Here is a 25,289-nt window from a genome sequence, read left to right on the forward strand (position 1 = left end):
CCTTCGTAAAAAAAAAATTTTTTGGTTGAGTAGATGTTGGTGTTTGGTCTGCGAGTTGGTGAACTCATGTTGAACCAGTACACAGGCCCAGTATGCCCATGTGACCAAAACATGAATTTTGGTTGATATTGCTTTTTCTTTCAAGCAATTCCCGATAGACAATTTTCAAGATATTGTAACTCATAGTATTATAGTTGTTACAGAATCTATGCTATTACCTTTATGGAACCAATTTTCAGATAAGTATTTGTTACAAGTATTACTCACATAAAGTGTGGTGCTTTTCTTGTGGTGTCATATTGGTTTTGTGTCATAAAATTGTTATGAAACATGAATTTCTATTCTGCTGTTTTTATATGATTGTGGCAGGGTGGGAGACGTGGTAAATCTTAAATTCCCACCCTGCCATAATCATATAAAGACAGTAGAATAGAAATTCACGTTTCACAACAATTCACGCAACACCAATATGACACCACAAGAATATCATCACATTTTATGTATGTAATACTTGGTTCAAAGTTTACTTTTACATCTATAATGTATTTTTTCCAGTCAACATATTTTGTAATTCACCAATGTTGTGGGGATGACCCGAATAAAGGTCAAAACATTGGCAAAAAAATGAAAAAGGTGTTTTTCTAAACTACCTCATTCTTGTCTGCTGAACACACATATATTTATATATTTCATATAATAATATACAATATCTTAATAATAGAAGAATTATATTTTCTAAAATACTTCATTTGTTGCAAAAAAATCTATAAAATTATTGCCTTTAATTTATGTTTAAATGTATTAAAATTTAGATGAAAGAAATCAATATTTTGACATATTTTATTTCCTTCTCTCATAATTCTATTTATTTGTAAATAAAATATTTAATGTTTTTATACAAAAGTGAACACTTTGTACAAAACAGAACATGATGAACGTCTGGTAGCACTAAACATAGAATGTCAGTGTAGTAGGACATTGAAAGTGATACATGAAATGAGGTCAATACAATTTAGTCACCCAGTGATTATATTGTAAAGAAATAATAGATCAAAAACGCCTTCTGTCTGCTAGTGCTGGAAGATTAAGAAAAAAAGGAAAAGACAGTTCTGATGATGAAAGGAAAGGAAATTGAAAATGAAGGATTCTAATAAATTCATTTTGAACTTGGTGGTCAGTCTAGTTTAACACATGAAACAATAACAACCATTTAGTTTTTTAAACTTAAAAAAATAAATAAATAAATGGTTGTTATTGTCTCCGTGTGTGTAACTAGCCTGACCACCAATTGAATGAACCACATCTTAAGGAAGAAAATAGAGATACAACTATAATTATTTTGAACTTTATCTAAGGATTCAAAATGAGAAGAAAACTCTGGATTCCATACAACAGTAGAAAATTCAAGGATATGATGAACGTGAGTTTTTTACAATGTCAATGATGAATTGGGATTGTGAAAATTACGAGATGTTTCCTAAAACAAAACCCAGAATTTTAAGAGCTTTTTTATTAACTCATTTACATTTTAGTGGTCAATTGACCAAGTTACATCTTTTAATTAATTATTCTTTCCATGTAAGGTCTTGGTTGAGATAAAAAAAATTTATTAACACTGATAATAAGCTCCTTAAATTCCAACTTGCTATCAAACAAGATACTCCTGTATAGTGATAGATATTCTTTTTAGTGTGGTATTATTTAGAGAAAAATTGTATAAAATGGTGTTGGAAGAACAATTACCAGATAACGCAGGAAAAATCAAGATGGGATCTAACAAATGAACTTGTGTGTTATATTGAAACAGAAATAGAAATATATTTATTTTTTAAAAATTCACAATAGGGCTTGGCCCCTTTGCAATGAGTAGAGAAATGTAAAATAATTAAATAACAAAATGGTTAACAAAATATAATGCAAGAAATAATAATTAATAAACTCAATTTGTACGATATTAACATAGTTGAATATGAATGACAAAGAGAAGTAGGTATAAAAGGAAAGTGTAAAAGAGAATAGCAACAAGATCAAGTTAAATCATGTTAGTTTGATCAAATCATGGATTGTTTGCAAAAAAGTTGAAAGCTTCATGCCTGAAAGCCTACCTAAAGGGGTGGGTCGGCCTAAAGGGAAGCCCACGGATACTGAATCATTCATAGATTTGGATCTATTATGCAAGCTTTTTATAATATTTAAACTACAGAAAGAATTAAAATCAAATATTATGAATAAGTGAATAGTATAATGAGTTTATAAACAAATTTTATTAGATGACCATATACTAGAGCGTTGTTCAGAGCGAAAAGTGACTAATTTATGGGTTTGGGGACCTCCTTCATACCATAAATCTTATTAACAATGGACTTTTCTCAATTCAATAATTAGAACAGTTCGTGATCTTATGTTCCAAATATTAGGTATTTTGCAAAATTCACATTTATTATTCTGTTGATGATTTATTTTATCTATTTTATTATTGATTTCAACTCAAAAACTGTTTTTACTAACCAAGTTATGAGATACATTGTTCCACAAAAAAAAAGGTGCACTATGAAATTTTGATTCCTTTTAAATTTGACAATGTTTTAGCCCTATTTTTAGTTTTACTACTTTAAAAATTATTTAATAATTATACTTACACAGAATTTGTTTTTGTCACTGACAGTGAGGCAAAACTGCTTAATTCATAATTTGATTTAAAATCTCCACAGTGTAAATCATCAAGGGCATTTAATCCTTTAGAAAAGTCTTTATTCAATTTTGTGCTGGAGGCACAAAACAAAAACGATACAAAAATGCCTATAATCAGCGAATAAGTTGCCTGGGACGTTGCACTCGTTGAGGATGGAAGAAATCAGCGTTACGCTGAAAGAGTTTTAGATTTGTCTAAAACGTCTGTTGTCGACATTCAATGATACCAGGAGATTGCGAGTACAGAGACCATGACCAAGATGCCTAAGAACCAAGGGACCAACTGACTACCAATTTATCAGATTTCACACTCTGATCGCTTTTCCATTGCTTCTGAAGCGTCTCAAAGACTTCAAACTGTGCGAGATGTGTCCATTAGCAGTAAAACATTAAGAAGGAGACTTACAGAAGTGATTCTGCATCCCATAAGGCCAGCAACGGGTGCAGTGCTTCCAACCCTCTTCGGGACCATTTAGAGTTTGCAAGGGACACTGGCATTGGGCGGAAACAGTAATGAAGGAATGTTATATTTTCAGAGTGCCAGTTTTCTCTCCATGGATGTCTTCACGTTTATCAAGCAGATGTAGAGCTCTACAGCCAATGCTACGATTCAGATAGGTGAAGAGTGGAATTTCTTCGGAGGCAAAAACAAAGTTACACATAATAGGAATTCGCATAATGCAGAAATCTACACAACAGAAATTCTTGAGGAATGTGGTGCTATTAGCTTTGTTTATTTCCCTACCATCCATAACCATTGGCGATTTTCGTTTATGCAATATAATTCAAGACCATCTGTTACCACCAGTGTTATGCAGTACCTTTGGGATGTCAACACTTACACCCTAAGACACCCTGTCCAAATTCCCAATTTGAACCACATTGAGTACTTTTGGGACAAGCTTGGACGTTGGTAAAACGAAGAAATAACCCTCCTAGCCTTAGCTGAGCTGAAGGTTAAGTTAGTTGAGATTTATGCAACATAATTCAAGACCATCTGTCGCCACCAGTGTTATGCAGTACCTTTGGGATGTCAACACTTACACCCTAAGACACCCAGTCCGAATTCCCAATTTGAACCACATTGAGTACTTTTCGGACGAGCTTGAACGTTGGTAAAACGAAGAAATAACCCTCCTAGCCTTATTATTGAGCTGAAGGTTAAGTTAGTTGAGATTTGGGATGAAATTCCTCAAGAAGTGGTTAAAAGCTTATTTATGATTATGATTAGAGTCTGTAAAAAGAGCAAGAGGAGTTTGTACAAAAGAGATTTTTTTTTTAATTTTCATTTTACCACTAACCAAATCTTTTAATAAATATCTGAATTAAAAAAATATCAGTGTTAATATTTCTGAAAAGGCAAGTACATAAAAAATATCCAAATTTCAAAATGTGCCACTTTTTGTGGAGCATTTAGTTATCTGACTTGTGATTAATTTTTTTTAATTCTTTAAAGAACTTTTTGAATGCAAAAATCCATATTGAATCTAGATCTCCTTATTCTATTGCCTTAAAAATACCTCTTTTGTTGACCTATTAATTACAGTTGACCTGTATGATTTTGTATCAAGATTTTCTTTTAAATTTATTTTGTATTAAGGCAGTTTTTTTGTAAAAACATAAAGAATAAATGATCGTTCTATAGTGTAAGGATGGTTTGTAGCGCACTGAATGGTAATTTCCTTTGGGTCCTAGGTCCATGTCTATTTTTGATCTATGGTGTTGAACTGTAATCGGGCCGTTGGTTGGTCTGTTTCAGTTCTGGGTCGTCGATTCGATAAAAGTAGGATGTGAGTGGATTAAAACAGTGTAGATTTTCGTCTCAATTCTGCATTCAAGAAGAAATTGATTTTTTTTAACTTTACATCAGTTTTGAGGGACAAATGACACGGTTTATCTTCGTATTCGAGGGGGGCGCTCGGATTCTTCGTCTCGCGTTCGACAGGGCGATCTGCTGGAATCGCTGTCGGCGGAACGGTTGGCACTGATCCCATCCATTCCAGCGGTCGTTTTTATCTCCAACGGAGGAAAACATTAGAAAGTTGTCTCCGATCGCCCAATCCCCATGGAGAAATTGACTTTTTTCCTCATCCCAGTCCGACCTCCGCTATGCAGTGCTCTCTCGAAACTTTCAAAATGAACTGTAAATGAGACTTTTATTTTCAAACCGATTTCGGAATTTTGACAGGTTAATGGCTCATCACTCTTATTTAAAACAAAAAAAGTGTTTTTATTTAAATGAAAGTATTTTAAAAAGCATATCACGGAGTGTTGGTTCGTCAGATAATATCCATTACTAGTGTTATCAACAGGTGGATAAAATGCATGAATTGTTTACCCAAGTGCTCAGCAAAAAAGACTTGTCAAAGGTATTTGCAATTTGCATACAATTTTTTTTTTAAATAAATATTTACTTAGGTCAATCATAACAATTCACACATACAGCAACCAACATGATTTTATTTAAAAAAATATATATTTTCTATATTCAGATTTCTTTATTTAATTTAAAACAAAATTATTAAAACAAGTAAATCAATTTAGCAAGTGTTTCTTCAACCATGGCATAACAGTCTTCATAAATATATTCAATTTATTATTTTTTAATTGCATCTATATCAAGCATATTGGAACCCGAACGTGTCCAAGACTACACAAATGGAAGCTTTTAGGAAATTGGATACTTCATTTGTCATGCATAGAAAAAATTAAATTAATTTTTCTGACAGGACATTATCATGGTCCTTTGCAATTTGATTGAGGATCGGGTAAATAATCATCAGATGAAGAAAACTCCAAAAACATGCCGATTTGTCATCGTATGTTATAACATTTTCAGGGTCTAAATAAAATACACGTATTTAATACCAAATGGCTCAGACGATAAATGTTTTCACAGATACAAATTTAGATTTGTATTTACATTACTGTAAGTAATACAGCCTACTCCGTCGTAAACTAGGAAATGCTACAATATTTGCTTCTAATGCGATGTGATCTTAACAATCATAAGTCAGAGCTATGTTACAAAATTTCCCTATGTGATATGGTCTGATCGATCTTAAGCCAGTTAATAAATACTACAATAGATGCTTGAAAATGTGGTCTTAAAAATCATAAGCTAAAGCGATGTTACAATATTTGCCCACGATGTGATGTGGCCTTCTTAGGTGTAAGCCTTTTGGATATGCAATTTTTTCCTGATATTGCGATAGTGTTACATACAGTTTTATTATAAATATTTACTTAGGTCATTCATCACAATTCACACACACAACCAACATGGTTTAATATAAAAAAATATCATATCATCAATTTATTATTTTTTAATTGTTCCAATATCTAGCATATTGCAACCCAAACATATCCAAGACTACACAAATGGAAGCTTTTAGGAAATCGGATACTTCATTTGTCATGCATAGAAAAAATTAAATCAATTTTTCTGACAGGACATTATCATGGTCCTTTGCAATTTGAGTTAGGATCGGTAAATAATCATCAGATGAAGAAAACTCCAAAAACATGCTGATTTTTCATCCTATGTTATAACATTTTCAGGGTCTAAATAAAATACACGTATTTAACACCAAATGGCTCAGACGATAAATGATTTCACAGATATAAATTTATATTTACATTACTGTAAGTAATGCTTTTATGCGATGGTGTTACAGTTTTGTTATAAATATTTTTTAAATAAAACCATGTTGAAATAAATTTTTCACATCACATCAAATCACAGGTCATTCATCATAATTCACACACATAACCAACATGGTTTTAATATTTTCTTTGGTGATTGATCAGCCTAAGGCGATATATTCTGCCGAAAGCTCGACAAGAAAATAAATGTTGTTTCTGTCTTCCTGGCCTCATCCCCAATCTACCTTTTGGAAAGAAAAAAATATATTTCATCATGGTTTTATTTAAAAAATATCATATCTATTTATTATTTTTTAATTATTCCAATACCTCGCATATTGCAACCCGAATATGTCCAAGACTACATAAATGAAAACTCTTAGGAAATCGGATCCTTCTTTTGTCATGCGTTAAAAAAATCAAATCAATGTTTCTGACAGGACATTGCCATGGCCCACTGGTTTCATCATACCAATCGAAAGCCTAAATAAAAACTTTACAATCCAACAAACAATCCTTGCAATTTGACATCGGATGAAGAAAACACCAAAAACGTGCTGAGCTTTTGTCATATAATGCCTTCAGGTTCTAAATAAAACAAAATACAAGTTTTTAATACCAAACCGCTCAGACGACAAATACTTTTGCAGATACAAATAAAGATTTATATTTATCATACTGTAGGTAGTATGGTCTCTTTGGTTGCAAACCAGCAAATGCTACAATATTTGACTGTAATGTGACGTGGTCTGATCAATCATAAGCCAGTTAATAAATACTACAGTAGTTGTGTGAAAATGTGATGTGGTCTTATTGATCATTAGTCAGTTAATGCTGCAATATGTTTTTTTTAGAGTAAGCCAAATATTTTTTTAATAATGCAATGAGGTCTATTGGTCACAAACCAGTAAATGCTGCAATATTCGCTTATAATGTGATGTGGTCTTCTTAAGTGTAAGCCTTTTGATATACAATATTTGACTATAATGCGATGATGTTATATACAGTTTTATTATAAATATTTACTAAGGTCAGTCTTCACAATCCACACAAACAAACAACATGATTTTATTTTAAAAAAATCATATTTTCTCTATTCAGATTTGTTTATTTAATTTAAAACAAGAAATTTATTTTTTTTTAAATAAATCTATTTAGCAAGTACTTCTTCTTCAATACATGACATTCCTTCTGGAATATTTTCAATTTATTATTTTTTAATTGTACCAATTATTCCAATACCTTCCATATTGCAACCTGAACATGTCCAAGACTACACAAATGGAAGCTTTTAGGAAATCGGATACTTCATTTGTCATGCATAGAAAAAATTAAATCAATTTTTCTGACAGGACGTTGTCATCGCCCACTGGTTTCATCTACCAATCGAAAGCCAAAATAGAAATTTTTGAAATATTGAGAAACAATCCTTGCAATTGCATGAAGATCAGGTAAATGAACATCAGATGAAGAAAACACCAAAAAGTGCCGAGCTTTCATTGTATATTATAACTTCTTCACAGCCTAGATAAAACAAAATACAAGTTTTTAATACCAAATGGCACAGATGGCAAATCCTTTTTACAGATACAAGTTAAAATTTATGTTACTTATAAAAATGTAAACTTTTTGAGCATAAGCCAGTGAATGCTAGAATTTTTCTATTATTTGCCTGATAATGCAATGTTGCCTTCTCAGGCAAATATCAGGCCAATGCAACAAATTTGCCTTATAAGTTGATTGTTCATCTCGTTCATAAATCGCCATAATACTACAATATTTGCCTGATATGACAATATGGTCTTCTTGGTTCTAAACCAATTAATGTTCCGATGTGTGGTTTTTTCCATCTTACAAAGCTCTTATTCCAGCTAAATATGCAGCTTTAAAACGATAGTGGTTCAGTAGCATAAACAAAAACTATGAAACAATTGTAAAATATAATAAAGTGTTATGAATAACTGTACATCAAAACTGACTTTGTTTCCACATATTTAATTCCATAAATACAATTTTCTATGATTTGCAAGATTAAATAAATTAATCCAATAAAAATTGTATTTTTTTTATTAAATTAACTGCTACATAAATTCAAATTATTTAAATGCATCTAATTAAAAATTGATTCTAGTTCCAAATGCCCAATTTTTTATTTTTATAATGTAATTATCATTCAGAAATCGTGAGATGCGGTCTGGTGTGATGTAGGTTTCAGAAAAACATTTTCTTTATCGTGCCAACGTTTCGACCTTTATTGAGATCATCTTTAGGGCCTGGGATTTACAAACATTGTTTACATTTAACAAATACATGTAGGATGTGGAAAAAAGTGAATTTATACAATGCAAAATATATTTTTTTATATTCAATCAAAGTGTTTCTACTGTAATTATCTTTCTCTTTTGCAACTATCATAAAAGTCATTCTAGACAATTATTATTTTGCTAAATAAATTTGTTTACAGGCTGGAGACTTGTTTTCTGTCGCTGACCAAGCCATAGTCGACGATTTGACTGAAGTTGTAAATAAAATATGCGACATTACAAGTCTTCCCGATTACGTAAACAATGACAATGACCAAAGTGTTGTTGAAATATGCATTACCAGAGTGACTTCGGCAATCAGGTACATTAAGCACTTTCAGCTTTCAATGTTGTGAAAGAATAGAAAAATAAAAAGACTAGAAATAATTGTTTGTTTTGTATAGAGAGACGAGCTCGATGGAACAGCATGCCGAAGCACTTGTCGGTTTACTCGAGTCGTGCTTAAACCACAATCTTAAGCCTTCTCCTAAAGATGAAGATCCACCACATGCAAAGATATCATCAGATATCATTTCATGCATTTTTCTGGTATGAATTATTAAACAGTTTTATTATATGAAATATTTATATTTATACATTTTTTTTAGAATTATAACAAGAAAGATGTGATGAAAAGGGCTCTTCCAGTTGCAGTGAAGTTCCTTCATAAGGGTAACAAGGAACTTTCCAGAAATATGGCATCATATTTATCGTTAGCAGCGATAGATAATGCGGATCTTCTTTCGAGCCATATTCAGCTCATTATTGATTCCATTATTTCTGGTTTGTTTTTGTAGAAATTTTCTGTATTACATTGTAGTTTTAAAACTGCTATTTTACTCGCAGGAAATTATCCATTATGCAGAGTTCTTCCACAAGTTTATGATGTCAGTAAAGAGCCAATTCACGATCACTGTATGGCGTTGGTGTCTCTCCTTCCTCCTTGTGAACACCAAGAAAGGCTGGCTCTTTTGCAACTCTTTGGATTAATTGCTAGCAACAAGCCTTCTGTATGTTTTCTTTTGGGATTGAGTTTCTTGTTTAATGTAATAATTTTTTGTTTTGTTTAATATAGTTATTAGAACCCAGCTTACCTCAATTATGTGAGTATTTAGCGATTGGAGCTACTGCAGGAGCAACAATGCAGGTTCTTTTGAGACTGGCTGAAAAGAAACCTCATCTTCTTATGGATTGTGTTCCAAAAGTAAAACAAGCTGCGGAAACTTTCCCAGCTACATTATGCTTAGCTGCACAAGTAATTGCTGCTGTTGGTAAACTGAGTAAGGTAAAGAGCTTTTTTAAATTATAAATTGTTAAAAACAATCTTCGTGTAAATTTTATTTAATTTTTAGGATAAAGCTCAGGAAGCTTTAAATTTCGTGTTGGAACATCTCAGCAAAGCAGAACGTGGAAGTCAAGGGATGCTTTTACGCGAAGCTACTTTACTTTGTTCAAGTTACCCTGTTCTTTTTACTGACAAGATGCTAGCTGAAGTGAGGAAAAACAGGATCAATCACGGAATGTATGTTTTTTACTGTAAATTTTTTTTTCTAGATTGTACTAATTATTTTAAAACAGCTCCCAGGTGAACCAGACTTCAACAGGAGTGACAATTGTAAAAGTAGGAGAACAATTAGCTTGCGGGACTAGCAGCAATAACAACAATCCTAACATAAGCAATAACAATCTCTCACAATCCAAACTTTCATCTCCTCCTTCTACAACAAGGTAGATTTTTTCCTTTCAAATAGAAAAAAAAAAATTAAGATTTTAATTTTTATTATTTGGAGGTTGTGAGGGGCGTTCTGGTGTGACGTAGGTTTTAGAAAAACATTTCTTTATCATGCCATCGTTTCGATCTTTATTGAGATCATCTTCAGGGCCTAGGATTTATAAACATTGTTTAAATTTAACAAATAGGATGTGGGGGAAAAAATGAATTTATACAATGTTAGAAAATTTTAGATTAAAAAAAAGGCCCTGAAGATGATCTCAATAAAGATTGAAACATTGGCATGATAAAGAAAATTCACTAATTTCGTGGTCTGCTTGACCAATTAATATATTACAATTAATTAAGGTTTTTAGTTGAGATAAAAAAGTCAATGGCACGAGCGGGATTTGAACCCACGATGTTCGGCTAGATACGCCGCTGCTCTACCACTTGAGCTATCATGACCCAATCCACTCGGACACTAACTTCCCATCTCAACCCCACCTTTTGAATTTTCCCTCCTTTTTGCCATTTTTCAAATGTGATGTAATCGGATTGGATTCTCGACGACAAATAAAATGGCCACGGAGAGCTTTAGTGAAGTATACTTAATTTTAAATCATTAAATTCACTAATTTCGTGGGTTCGAATCCCGCTCGTGCCATTGACTTTTTTATCTCAACTAAAAACCTTAATTAATTGATAAAGAAAATGTTTTTCTAAACCCTACATCACACCAGACCGCAACTCATGATCAAAAAATAATCATTGACTAACGGTCACTAAACACCACATTTAATTTTTCAGAACAATAGAGCACACATTGAATAGGAGTGAAGGAGGGAGAGTTATGGTGACTCCGCGGCCAAGATTGGGCGGAGATAGCCGGAGCACTCCGAGGCTTCATTCATCAGCAGCCCATAGAAGTATGACGAGGCTTAACAACTTACTCCCTACAGTCTGTAAGTATTTTACACTTTGAGCTTAAAAAAACTATTGTTGTAAATTTACGCCTGTTAGCAAGCGGAAGCGGAAGTGGACTCCATAAAAGCATGACGAGGCTTCCTTCAGCAAATAACAGTGTTACTACCATAACGAACCATCCCAAGAGTAAAATTTCCTGCAGCGGAGTTACCGTCACGACAAACCATAGCCCAACATCGTAAGAATTTGATGAACAGTGTATTAAATTTGTTTGTTAAAGTTTTTGTTAAAAAAAAAATTCATTTCAGAGGATTAAGGGAAGATAGAGAAAGTTCAGTCGTCTCATCTACTGTAACAGGAGTTAACTCTCCTTCAACTACTACAGGAGGTGAGTAAAATTTAAAAAAATCAATAATAATGTGGTAACTATTTTCTTATTACATCTGCATTCTTGCTATAAATCTCATTTGATTTTAGGCTGTGTGATATTTTGTTGAGGTCTGCGAGGTTATAAATCCGTTCTCCCTGACCTCGTCTGTCTAATTTATTTTGTCTTCAGGCCAGGTTTATCAGAAATTACAAAGCCACACATTTTTTTTAAAGTTTTCTAAAACAATATTTTGTAAATTATAATTTATTAGCTTTCAAACAATTAGTGATAAAACTAACACTAACTCATCCAGAATAAATATTAGATATAGTGTTTTTTAGTGACTGGTAATTCGATAGTTTGTTCAATTTGTGAAGAGTGGTCATTTTAGAATTACACCTTTTTCATTTTTTTGCCTTCGTTTCGACCGTTATTTTGGTCATCTCCATGGCTTAAAGTGTAGTGCTATTCTTGGGGTGTCATTGGTTTTTACACAAAACACTAGGCACTGAAGATGACCCAAATAAAGGTTGAAACGTGGGCAAAAATTAAAAAGGTGCTTTTCCAAAATACTTCATCTTGACCGCAACTCACGACTTAAACAAATTATTAGATATAATGGAAATAGACAGTACAGGATGATCAGAAACAATTAAGATAATGAGTAATGTACCACATTATGTAAATACAATAGAAATCCGTTTATCTGAACTTGGAGGGACAGGACTTGTCCGGATGATTGAAAGTCTGGATTGATTTTATTAGTATTGTGTCAAAAAACAGAACAAACACATACGAAAGCGAACACTTTTATTCATATATCAGGTTGCATTTAAAGTAATAGATCATTTTTATTAGTTTTATTTTTATTTAAGTCTGGACACACGTTTCTCAAAAAATTTATATGTAAAAAATACCTAATAAAAATATACGTAATAAAAAACCTTTTCAATGGAAGCCTACATACGAACAACACAACAATTTCTATTTGTTTATTTTTTTATACCTTTTATTATTTTTTATTTTATTTTTTTTAACAAAAATGTGGCTGTCGGCCTCTCCAGCCTTATTGATTGATTGTCTGACTAGTGGAAGGATGGAGATTTGGTAGCCTTTATGAATTTTAAAAAATTAATATACATACATTGAGAATTATGAAGAATTTATTTTTAAAAAATGTATGGTGTTTAGTGATCGTTAATTAATGATTATTTGGAGATCGTGGGACTATACCATTTTACACTACTATACCAGACGGCAACTCACGATCTCCAAATAATTTATAAAAAATATTTTAACAAACGGGTCCGGATAAGCGGGTTTCTACTGTACTCGCTTAACCCAAATTCTCATTGACAGAACAACAAAAGTTTATATTTAATGTAGCAAAAATATTTTAACACGTGCAAGAGCAGGCTGCAGCAAGAGGAGGCTGCAAGGATGGGGATCACCGATTTTAACAAAACTTTTGTGGTACTACTAGATCAAAAAATTAGACTTGCCAAGTGGTTAAGGATCCAACTCGTCTTTGCCATGCTAGTGATTCTGAGTTTGAACTGCAGCATAACTCATGGAGTTTTAATTAGTTGTAGTATACAAAATGTATTGTAAAGTGGTTTGACCCCCCTCACTCACGATATTTAATCACCACAAACTCTTACTTTACTTTTACTATGATTAGACACATGTCAATACCTCAAATGATTTATTTTTTTATCTCAGGTTGAAATGTATTCTCAGAGGGGATGTTCGTTCCATTGTGGGTAGTTTATAAGGATCTAAAGCCCTGTTTTGTTTCCAGTAGATCGATGGAACTGGCGAACTAGGATGATAGATGATTCTAGGGCTAAATGAAACTCGTCAATCCCCTAGATTTATTCTGTTTATAATTCAGTCCTATACTTAACAGCTACTTATTTGATATTATTTATTGTATTTTTAATCTAGTTCTATATATAATGCTAGTGATTCGATTTATATTAAGCAGGGCGGGTGATCAAGACCCGAGGGGTTAAATGCCAGGGTAGACTCGTATCCCAGCGATTCGATAGTATTTATTTTATTTAGTCCTAACTTACAGCTTTATAATTACTAGGTCTCAGCAAAAAAAAAGGGTGGGGTTGGATAGCGTTCACTAAAGAATTTAACATTCAGGTTCACCTCAAACTCTAACTAAAACAGGCACTCACCAATTACTCGGCCAGTAGGACAACCCTCCACATAGTACAATTCTTAACATATTCTATTTGCACTGACTCCTCTACCTACATCCTCTGACCGGCCGGATTGCTGATACAGCACCTAGGCACCCCTTTTGCCAACACCATTACTTATAATATTCTTACTTATAAAATTCAATCTAATTTAAATTAACATTTCAATCTAATTTAAATTAAACATGCCATTCACTGGTTACAGAATCGTTTCACGTTTTCACCATTTTTGTATTATTTGAAGAAAAAAAATTTGGTACAATTTGTTATGTTGCTTGGTCATATATTATGTATTTTAATATTTATGATATCCATTGCCTAGCTGTCAAATATAATTTTGACATAATCAAATGACTTAGAAAAGTAGGTGAAAATACTTTTTTTTTAACAATAAACAAAATTGATATTAATTTTTTGCACCCCCAAAACCCTTGGATACAAGTTTTAGAGGAAATCAAAAAAATAGTTTGCTCTAAAAATTTTTGTCTCTGATTTTTTCCGAAAATCGCAAATGTCGATAATTTTGAAACAACTCAACCACTGGAAACCTTGATAGGGGTTGTAGACCTTATAAACTACACGTTATGGCAGAAATGTTACCTCTGTAATAAATCAGAACGTAGATGAAAAAATAAAAATGTTTGAGGAGTTTTTGCTTTCATTCTTATTTTTCTCACTAACATCTAAACATTGTTGTCTTGGCCTGAAAGAAGAAATATTCTGCTTTGTATCTAACCTCATTGAATACAATTTTGCATATTGGTTTCTTATACTATGTAAAAACGACAAATTGACTAATACTTAATAACCTTGAAATACGTACATAACAAAACAGAAAAGTATATTTAAAAAAATTACTCTAAATATTTTTTTACCTAAGCTCTTAGAGAACTTTTGGCAATAATTCATGTCCAGTTGGCTATAAGTGTCTAATATTTTGTTAATGAGTATCAGCAAAAAAGTTTCGTTAAAATCGGTAATCCCATGCCTATAACTTTTCCTTGTTAGGACATTTTGTTTTCTAAATCTACTTTTTTAAATTTACCTTCCAATACCAGAATGTATATTTTTGTACCTTTCAGTCATTAAATTATTCATTTATTTAATTCACAGTGAGCTCGAGTGGAGTATCTGTGAGCCAGACTCCTTTATCTATGAGTTCTAGCCATGCTTTGGTAACACCGAGAAGGACGAATACAAGCGTTACAATTATAAACCATAACACCAATGCTGCAATTGTTGCTAACTCCCAGGTAAAATTAAATATATTCATTTTATTATCCATTTGTTAACGCTTATTTTTTCTTTAGAGGATAAGCGTTTTTGAGCCATATCCCATGAGAGACACAGTGCAGCATTTCTGCGAAAAACACTTGGACAAAATTAAGGCTTACATGAAGAAAGTATCGACGAGAATACCGCTACCGGCTAAATGTACAATCGAAGAAAGGAGGGCGAAAAAGATGGTCAAGCTACAATTTGGCTGCGATGGAAGAGGGGAGCATTGTTTGTACTCAAAAACACTGTTTACCATGAGGAGCCGCAATCCACGTGTTTGGATTCATCTTATGTTTCTCGCACTTCAAGTATGACGCATCTATAATCTCTGAAATTGTTTAATTTTTATTTATATGAAATTTCCAGGCTAAGTCGCAAAGTGCACTCAGCTCACGGCATTCTGCAGTCACTGCTCTTAAATATTGCTGGGATATCTTAAAGTGTGAAAATAAGCCTTTTGTTACACTGGTTACATCGGCTTTTCCTTGTCCAAGGGTTAGTTAAATTACTCAATTAATCATGGTCAGATTTTGAGTATCTTTTCTCCTTCTCAGGATCAAGAGGCTGTTTTAAATGAACTAAGAACAGCTGGGTTTTGTGATGTATTTGAATACAGCCCTACTCTTCCGTCGTCTTCCATCAGTAGCAATTTATCTGGAGGACCGGTAAATAATATGGGCTGGTGGGGTTGTTTTTTGTGTAACCATCCTGAGAGAGCAGTAGGCTTCCTTCAAGACTCGAGGCCAGTTATCGAGGGCCAGCTCAAGGAAAAAAAGGGTAGATGGAGGATGTTCAGGAGGTGGAGGACTAGATATTTTACACTCTCGGGTGCCCGGTTGGAATATAAAGCAGGGGTAAGTATTATCAATTAAATAATCCCTTATTGAAATTTATGGTGTATTTGTTTGTTTTTTTAACAGAAGGATGAAAAGGATGCCAGGCCAATTGACATCCACCAAATAAGGAGTGTGAAAGTATCAAGAGGGGCGAGAAATATTCCAAAAGCGTTTGAAATATTTACAGGTGACAATTCACTGATACTTAAGCCTAAGGGAGGGAAAAACGCAGAAGAATGGGTCCAATGTCTTTCAGTCGTCGTTGCTCACTCCCAAGCTCGGGAAGTGCCAACTAGGGGTTCTAGTCTTGTGAGGACTGCAGTTTAATTTTTTTTTTTCTACCTTACAAAACAACTTAAAATTATAATTATCTTTAATGGTGTTTGCCAAAGTTAAGAAAAATTTATCGTAGAAATTGTGTTTCAACATAACACAGTTTTTTTACTTATTTTATTTATATAAGACAGTGCAAAATGCAGAGAACCATTTGGCCAAATAAGGAGACTGTTAATCAATTTTTATATGTTGTTATTTTCCACTAATATATTTTTATAACTGCATGTATTAAATACTTATGTACTTAAGTTTTTTTGTTATTGTTTTGATATTTGTACTCGACTTTTTTATGTAAATATATTTATTGTTGTAATTATTCAGAATCATTATTATATGCATATAAAATACTTTATGGAATTTGAATTTTATAATTATATTTATTATAATGAATGAATATATAAAAAAATTATTCTCGTTTTAATTTTTTGGTTATGATTAATCAATTTAAAAAAGTTACCTTACTTAAAACTTACCCAATCATTGTTAAATAAAATAAAAATAGACTTTATTGGACTTTCACCCCGAAGGGTTGTCATTCCCCGGTGTGCTGACCTTAGGGTTTATACATCAGGGAGTTCGCCATCCTGTTATGTGTTATGTGGCTGGGTCGCTAGTATCCCCTTTAAGCCATATACCATCGCTTCCTGATCGACAGAGTTAGGCTCCGGCAGGGGCTATCAACAACTAGGTCATTTCAGCCCCAAAAGCATGGAGTCTGTAATCTAGCTTAATACTTGCTATTTAAATTGGATATATCATTCGCACAAATAAATACATTCATACATTGCACTAATTCTGATTAGTCGGTGGGGTACCGGATATTCCTCTGTCAACCTATGCACAGTATTAATCGTCTAACATAAATTAGGATCAATGAGGTAGTTTTAAAAATATTCTGTCATTGACCCTAAGCATACCCTAGCTGGAGGGGTGATGGTGATGCAATATATCACCATTACCACTCACTAACAGGGGACCCAGAAACTGACTACTGTGCCCAAGAACCAGTAAGCCTGGACGCTTTCTGGTTAGGGGTTTAATATCCTTAACAAACATGCCCCCTTAAAAACCCACACTATCCGTCGTCCTCCTGCTCCCTGGTTAAACGATGAAATTAGAGCCCTAATTAAAAGACGGGAAGCGGCAAGAAGGCGTTTTCGTCGAACTAAACTTCCTGAAGACCACTCTTCCTTCCGAGCCCTTCGCAATAAAACCCAATCCTATATCCGTCGGGCCAAAGCCCTTCATTACCAAGAGGCACTCTCCACCACTCCTGATCCTAGAGCAAAATGGAAGCTCCTTCGTAACATTGGCATATGTCGCCCACCCAACTCACCATCTTCCTATCCTGTCTCCCCTGAAGAATTAAACACCCACTTTGTCTCGCCTAACTCTTCTTCATCAATGCCTGTCCTCATACCTGCCCCCTCTCGTCCCTCATTCAGTTCGTCTAACTTCTATTTCTCCTATCTAACCCCAGCCGAAGTCCTCGAGGCCATAACCAAATCCCACTCCAATGCCATGATGGCATCCCTACCCATTTTCTTAAACTCTGCCTCCCAATATTACTACCTGTTCTACTTCACATATATAACTACTCAATCCAAAACTCTGTCTTTCCGACAGCCTGGCAAAAAGCTCTTGTCTACCCTGTCAATAAAACCCCCAATCCATCCTCCTCTACAGACTACCGTCCAATTTCCATTCTCTCAAACCTGTCCAAGCCCCTAGAAAGATTAGTCCAAGCACAAGTCTCCAGGGACCTTGAACAGTCCCATCTACTCAACCCCCTCCAGTCTGGCTTCCGCCAAGGTTATTCTACCCAATCAGCACTAATAAAAATTACCAGAGACCTCCACTTAGCAATGGACCAACGGAAGTTATTATACTTGTCCTTCTTGATTTTTCTAACGCCTTCGATTCTGTCCCTCACTCTTCTCTCCTCTCTAAACTCGAATCTTTTTCCTTCTCCGCCAGCACCATCCATTGGTTCCACTCCTACCTTACCAATTGCCACCAAGCTGTCTCCCTTCCCAATGGCCTTACCTCCTCCTTCCTCCCTCTAAAATCTGGGGTGTCCCAAGGCTCTAGCATCTCTCCTATCCTTTTTTCCATTTATATCAATGATCTGCCCGACTCCATCCAGCCCTGTAACTATCACCTATATGCCGATGACTCCCAAATATACATATCCTTCCACCCTTCCGATCTTCACTCGGCCACTCTCAAGATCCAAAAAGACCTAAACTCCATCAACGAATGGGCCCATAAAAATTCCCTAGTCCTCAATCCGTCCAAATCCACCGCCATAATTATCGGGTCCAGGCAACTCCTCAATTCCCTCCCCAGCATCCCACCTCTCATGCTAAATAACCATCCCATCCCCTTCTGCTCTTCGGTTAAAAACCTAGGAGTAGTCTTTGACCAAAACCTTTCCTGGCATTCTCACATTTCCCAAATTTCCCGCCATTCCATTGCCTCCCTCAGCCTGTTTCGTCGGTCCTGGCTTCTCTTACCTTTCTCCACCCGCAAACTCCTTGTATCTTCCCTTATACTTCCCTTCTTCGATTATAGCCGTTTGGCATACGGTGTCTCTCGGAGGGGGAGAACGCGCGATTGAAGCGTATTATGAATTATTGCGTAAGATTTGTGTACGGCACCCCACGAGGATCCCGGGTGTTGGGGTTGTATTCCCAACTTTCCTGGCTATTCCCCTCGTTCTGTGCACAGTATTTCCTAGGTTGCTTTCTTTTCCAGTCCATCCACACTCGTCGTCCTCCTTACATCATCCAATCCCTCCAATTCAACTCCTCACATCTCACTCGTAAGACCCGCTCATCCCCAATTGACTTTATCCTACCGCAACATACAGCCCATACCTTCGAAAGATCCTTTCTGATCCGAGCCCCCTAAATTCTGGACTCCCTTCCCCTTTCTATTCGTCACGCTGCCTCCTTTTCCTCCTTTAAATCCCACCTGTATAATCACCTCCTCTCCCTCCAAGCATAGACCTCACGTTAACATTTGTTATTTTTGTTTAATATTCTCGTAATTTTTTCTTCTGTCCTGTCTTATTGGTATACATTGTGCCAAGATTTCTATCTTTTTTTTTTACTTTTAACTTCATAGAAGGAACTTCCTTTATTTATTTCATGTAAATTATTCTTAGGGGACACCAGTCCCAGAATAAAGTTATTTTTCTTCTTCTTCTCTGTGTAGAGCCAAGACATGACACGCCTCTTATATGAGGCACATCAAGCAACCTTTCTCTGCATAAGGGGCACTTGCGCGGGCTTCGGCTCAAAAGCAGGTGCCCGAAATAGTCATTATTTCATAAATAGTTTAAAAAAATAAAGGCTCATGATCAATGTTGTAATTGGGTAACCATATAAAAGTTATGGATGGCTTAATTAAATCAAAAGTGAATCCGCAAGCCTTTTGTTTCTCAGAAACTACCTGGTTGAAGTATTAAATTTGAAAAAGATACTTGAAAAATGAAAACATTGCAAGTAATTGAACCCAGAATCACTTAACACTGTAAATAAGGGAATCAGATGACAGCCACAGCGGTCCTTTAACTATACAGACTATCTCATAAAATGAAATGCAAATGATAAGTCATTATTAAAAATAGATACAAATATTTATTAGGATTAATTTTTACATTTGACCACATTGAGATATTACAACTGGAATTTTAGGCTTGTTATTTGGGCCTGTAGGTACATTTTCAATTTTTCTCATAACAAGAAGTCCATCGATGACACGTCCGAAAACAACATGTTTTCCATCTAAAAAGTTGCATTTGGCACAGGTAATAAAAAACTGACATCCGTTTGTGTCTTTACCACTATTTGCCTGAAAAATAATACAATTTGTTTCGTACAAGAAGATTATGAAAATATTAATAAGTAAATAATAATACTAACCATAGATAAAAGACCGGGTGTGTCATGTCTGATATAAAAATTCTCATCGGGGAAACTAGAGCCGCCGTATATGCTCATGACTCCTGTCCCATCCCCCTGAAAAAATTAGTTTTTGATAGTACTAATATTAATTTAAATTAATACCAGCTAGCCATAAAAGTTTTTGCGGTTTTTCATATGTTATTGTTTTAATCAACATGTGACAATTTCTATTTACATAGGATGATTAGGTGTTCCCATCATATAATACAATGGGGATTAAAAAATTTTTATGGGTCGAAACCCATTTTAAAAAAGAAACAACACAAAAGTAAGGAGAAAAATACATACAATACAATGCTTATAACTATCTAAACACTAATAAAAAATAAAATACTCCACTATACATCAATGAAAAAGACAATAAAATCCTTATAAATAAAATAACAAAGATTTAATTAAACATCATAATAATGCATCAGTTATAAAGAAAGAATGTCTTGAACAATAGTTCACTGTAAGTTATAAAATATTTTCTTACTCTAGCTTCAAAACCAATAATTTGTGCTTATTGTATAAATTTAAGCTTGGCACTAGGGTGGCCGAGGCATCTTGTAAAATTTGCAGTGCATTCAATAGTACAACAATAGTGAGTGGTCTATTTAAAAGTTATTCAAACAATTAAATAAGGTTTTTAGTTTAGATAAAAAAGCCAATGGCACTAACGGGATTCGAACCCACGATCTTCGGCTTGATACGCCGCGGCCTAACCACTTGAGCTGTCGTGACCTCGATCCACTCGGACACCAACTTCCCATCTCAACCACACCTTTTGAATTTTCCCTCCTTTTTGCCATTTTACAAATGTCGTGTAATCGGATTGGATTCTCGACGACAAATGAAATGGCCACGGAGAGCTTTAGTGAAGTACACTTCATTTTAAATCATTAAATTCAATAATTTTGTGATCCACTTGAAACTCTCAACTAAAAACCTTAATTAATTGTAATATATTAATTGGTCAAGTGGACCACAAAATTAGTGAATTTAGTTGTTTAAAAAAGTACTACAATAAAAATAACTCATACACTGCATTTATTCTATTTGGTGGATGGAGTACTCACTATTCCTCCATCGACCTGCATACAATAACAAACTAATCTAAATGGAATCGATGGGGCACTTTTATAAACATTCTGCCATCGACTCAAGTCATGTACACAGCTCAAGGGGGGATGGGGATGCTTCCACCATCAGCCCCTCCCCATTCACTCTAATAAATACACTCACTCATACAAATCACAAAACACATATTTTGACAGCTATATACAATAAAAAATTCCCAATTCCCCTAAAATGGGAACCATGAAACTCGCACCGTGTCCGAGAACCATTCTTAAATCTGGCCGGATGGCTACACACTCTTTGTATGGGGCGCAATTATGTGGGACGCATAGACCTTTAATATTATTATAAGTGAGATTTGTTATTTTCTTATTCTATAAATTAATTGCCTTCCTGCAAATTGATTTTTTTTTTATTTTAGCAAAGCAGGTTGCAACAATTTTTTAGCAAGAAACAAAGTTGATATGTTTTCTACCCCTCAAAAAACCACTGATTTCAAATTTTTGGGGAAATCACAAAAACTCCACTGATCCTCATGAAACTTTGCAGGAATTTAGAATCCTATAAACTACTCACAAATACAAAACTTTTGCCTCAGATTGAACATTTCGGCGAGCTCTTGGCATGTTTGGCTGTAACAAAGTCCTCTAGTTTCCTTCAATTCGTCATTTTCAAAGATCTACAGACCTTGGTTCATCACCAATCCTCTCATTCACAGAAGCAAATTATTTTAACCACTTTTGGGCAGTGCGCTCGCTTATTATTTAATTACTGAACACATTGCAAATTTTACTTGCTGCCTCGTCCGCCCTAGTACTGAACATAAATTTATACAGTACGTAAATATGAATTATTGGTTTTTGATGCTATGAGAAAGAAAATATTTTTTAATTTACAATGAACTGTTCAAGGCACTTTTTCTTTATGAACTGAAGCATTATTTTCTTGGTATTACATGACAAAGATTGAATCCTCCTACATAAATAGAAACTTTCATTAAAGGTAATAAAGCATTAACAAATAACAAAACCGCCTAACTTTTCTAGTTACCGGGTAAGTCTTACATTAACAAAGTCTCCTCCTTGGACCTTTGAGGAAAAGGGTCAAGTTTCACACAAGAAAGCCCTGCGGGGGAACTCTAAACAGTATTGGAGGGAATATCTCTCCTCGAAAAAAGAATACAAAAGAATTGAGAAAAACTAAACGTAAAGCCTGGAGGGAATATTGTCTAAAGACAGAGAATATTAAGGAAAGTGCTCGATTTTTTAAACTTTTGGAAAAAGATTACATTAATCCTCTAGGTTTATTACAGGATGAAAATGGGGAGTATACCACATCTAGCAAGGAGACATTGAACCTAATGGCCAGGGCTCATTTCCCTAGGTCATACTCTTACCAAGGAAGAACTACCTGTACCAAACTGGATTAAGGCATATGAGAATCTCTTGGGAGGCCTACAAATGGGCGGTACATTCCTTCAAGAAGTTCAAGGTAGCCGAGATGGATGGAATATTCCCTGCCCTCCTACAACAGGATACACCTAGTCTATCTAGTACAGTTTGGGATCCCCTAAGGAGTAGCCTGGCATTGGGACACATACCAAAATGCTGGAAGCAAATAAGGGTAATTTTCTTACACAAACCAGGTAAGGTCTCTTATCAATTACCTAAATCATACAGACCTATAAGTAAAAATTCTATTTTCATAAAAATAATAGAGAAAATCCTAGATAAATACATTAGACATGACTGGAATTAATACCATGATACATCCCAATCAGCATGCCTATTTACCAGGAAAATCAGTGGAAACTGCTTTGCATTCACTGGTAGAGAAATCATTACTCAATAATGAATACACATTAGGGTGCTTCTTTGATATCCAAGGGGCGTTTGATAATGCAGACACTTCTTAATAGATACAATGTAGACCAACATCTCACAGGATGGATGAAAACCTACCTGAAGGGACTCATACATAAATAGAAACGTTCATTGAAGGTAATAAAGCATTAACAAATAACAAAACCGCCTAAACTTTTCTAGTTACCGGGTAAGTCTTACATTGACAAAGTCTCCTCCTTGGATCATAAAGTCCTTAATGACTCTGTGAAACGTGGCCCCCTTGTACCCAAGAGGCACACCGTCTTTCTTGTACTCTCCGGTGCAAAGTTGCCTGAAGTTTTCTGTAGTTTTTGGTACAATGTCTGAAAAGAGCTCGAGGACCATTCGGCCAATTTCCTGTAAAAATAACAAATAAAGATATAACTTTTTTATCTAAAAAAATTATTTTAACAGAAAATACTTTAGTAAGGTTTTTATATTTCTATGTTTAAATACCGTTGCTCCAACGCTGATATCAAGGAAAACAACAGGATTATTTGGGCTCCTCAATTGATTTTGAATTTGATTCCAAGAAGGCATTTCGCACTTATTTTAATTACTTATATTATACTTGAACCAGTAAAAAAAAACCGTTGCTGAGAGTCAACAAGAAACATGAAACCTCACAATCAAAACATGCTACAACCTTGTGGTTGATGTTGTCTAAAACAACTTCTCTGCTATCTATTTGTTTGTGCAGCAACTAATTATTACGTCAATGGAAGTAAAGCTGGAGAAATTATTAGTATAAAATAAAACAAGCTCAACTCCTGGAATTATTTTATAAAAAGAAATTTAAACTATTTCTTCTTGTTAGAATGAGCTCTGATTTCAAGCATAAAATACCTTCTTTGCTGTATATACCTTTAAATCTGTTTTTGTCAGTCTATTACTCTCTAACAGAATAATTAACATTTTAGTTAATAATAAAAAAATTAAATAATCTGTGCCGTTTATTGAACTGTCATCATTTAATATTTTGTCTAGTAAAATTGTGGAGAAAAACTCAATATAAAATAAAGCTTAAAAACTATTCTGTAAACATTGCAAACGCTTATTTAATAAATCTTGTTTAGTTGAATATTACTATAAAATAATAAAAACATTAATAAATAAAGAGATCATTATCACCTGATTAAGAATAGGCCATGCGAGGTTGACACAGGGACACATAATTTTTGGGCCAAAACCAGCGTATCTGTCTTTGGTTGCTTGATGTACCTCACTTAATTGAAATGTCATTCTTTGCTCCAAATAGAGAGCACGTTGGAATGCCTCCCGATATGAAAATTATTTATATAAAATTTGGGTCCTCTGTTACTATTTTTTGGTGAAACAGGGTTTCTTTATTGTATACAGTGCAGATAGTCTTGGGTCCCCTAGTGAGTGTTAAGAGTGAATTTATTTATTAGTGTGAATGTGTAGTCTTAGGAGGCATCAATCTACAATTATGTTAGTCTTACAATAGGTGTAAAGGATGATGGAGGAATATCAAGTACTACACTGCTCAATAGGTAATTAGGAAAGAATTTATTTAAGAATAAGTGAGAGTGAGAATGTTTAGTTTTAGGTACTGACTGCAAATGGGGCTGAAATGACCTTCCGATAGCCCTGGAATTCAACCTCAGTGACTGCACTGATAAGACTGAGGTCTGACCCCCCAGACTGCCAACACCTAGGGTGGGTGATTCTCAATCTGCTGGTATTAATAAATATTATATCTACAAATAATCATTAGTAACAAACAAAAAAAAAGCGTACAAAGCTTTTAAAAAAACATTAGTTAAAACAATTCTTGAAAGCTGAGACTGGTAAAATCAAACAAAAGAATGTAATCTGGAGTTTCCCTATGGTATACAAATGGTTCTAAGATGGAAAATAGTGCACATTTGGGCACAAAGGGGCCCTGAGAGATGGCTCTCAGCCACACCGTAACCATCTTTCAACGAACTGCTAGCTGTAGAAACATAAAACATATAATAAACATCTCAATAGTGTAACGATAATAATACTTTCAGATAGCCAGGCAGCTTTAAAGGTGTGCAAAACCTACGTAAATATCC

At 34.3% G+C, this 25,289-nt stretch overlaps 2 protein-coding genes across 2 annotated transcripts; one reads left to right on the forward strand and one right to left on the reverse strand.

The window, feature by feature from the left end:
• The first annotated feature begins 4,330 nt into the window (after nucleotides 1–4,330).
• On the forward strand, nucleotides 4,331–16,621 carry LOC106662601 (protein melted). Its single transcript, XM_014386799.2, has 16 exons — nucleotides 4,331–5,060; nucleotides 8,801–8,961; nucleotides 9,044–9,188; nucleotides 9,248–9,422; nucleotides 9,486–9,649; nucleotides 9,715–9,924; nucleotides 9,992–10,161; nucleotides 10,218–10,367; nucleotides 11,161–11,315; nucleotides 11,374–11,515; nucleotides 11,586–11,665; nucleotides 14,974–15,113; nucleotides 15,171–15,446; nucleotides 15,505–15,633; nucleotides 15,693–15,992; nucleotides 16,059–16,621. Exons 1-16 carry the CDS (start codon nucleotides 5,013–5,015, stop codon nucleotides 16,299–16,301), a joined length of 2,688 nt encoding a protein of 895 aa, XP_014242285.1. The 5' UTR covers nucleotides 4,331–5,012; the 3' UTR covers nucleotides 16,302–16,621.
• A 3,314-nt stretch (nucleotides 16,622–19,935) lies between these two features.
• On the reverse strand, nucleotides 19,936–23,865 carry LOC106662503 (peptidyl-prolyl cis-trans isomerase H). Its single transcript, XM_014386644.2, has 4 exons — nucleotides 23,683–23,865; nucleotides 23,407–23,583; nucleotides 20,240–20,335; nucleotides 19,936–20,168 (listed from the first exon to the last, which is right to left on the reverse strand). The coding sequence occupies exons 1-4, from the start codon at nucleotides 23,764–23,766 to the stop codon at nucleotides 19,971–19,973; spliced, it is 555 nt and encodes a 184-aa protein (XP_014242130.1). The 5' UTR covers nucleotides 23,767–23,865; the 3' UTR covers nucleotides 19,936–19,970.
• Between the last annotated feature and the right edge of the window lie 1,424 nt (nucleotides 23,866–25,289).

Source organism: Cimex lectularius, unplaced genomic scaffold, assembly GCF_000648675.2.
Source record: "Cimex lectularius strain Harlan isolate CLEC.00 unplaced genomic scaffold, Clec_2.1 scaffold33, whole genome shotgun sequence".
NCBI lineage: Eukaryota > Metazoa > Arthropoda > Insecta > Hemiptera > Cimicidae > Cimex > Cimex lectularius.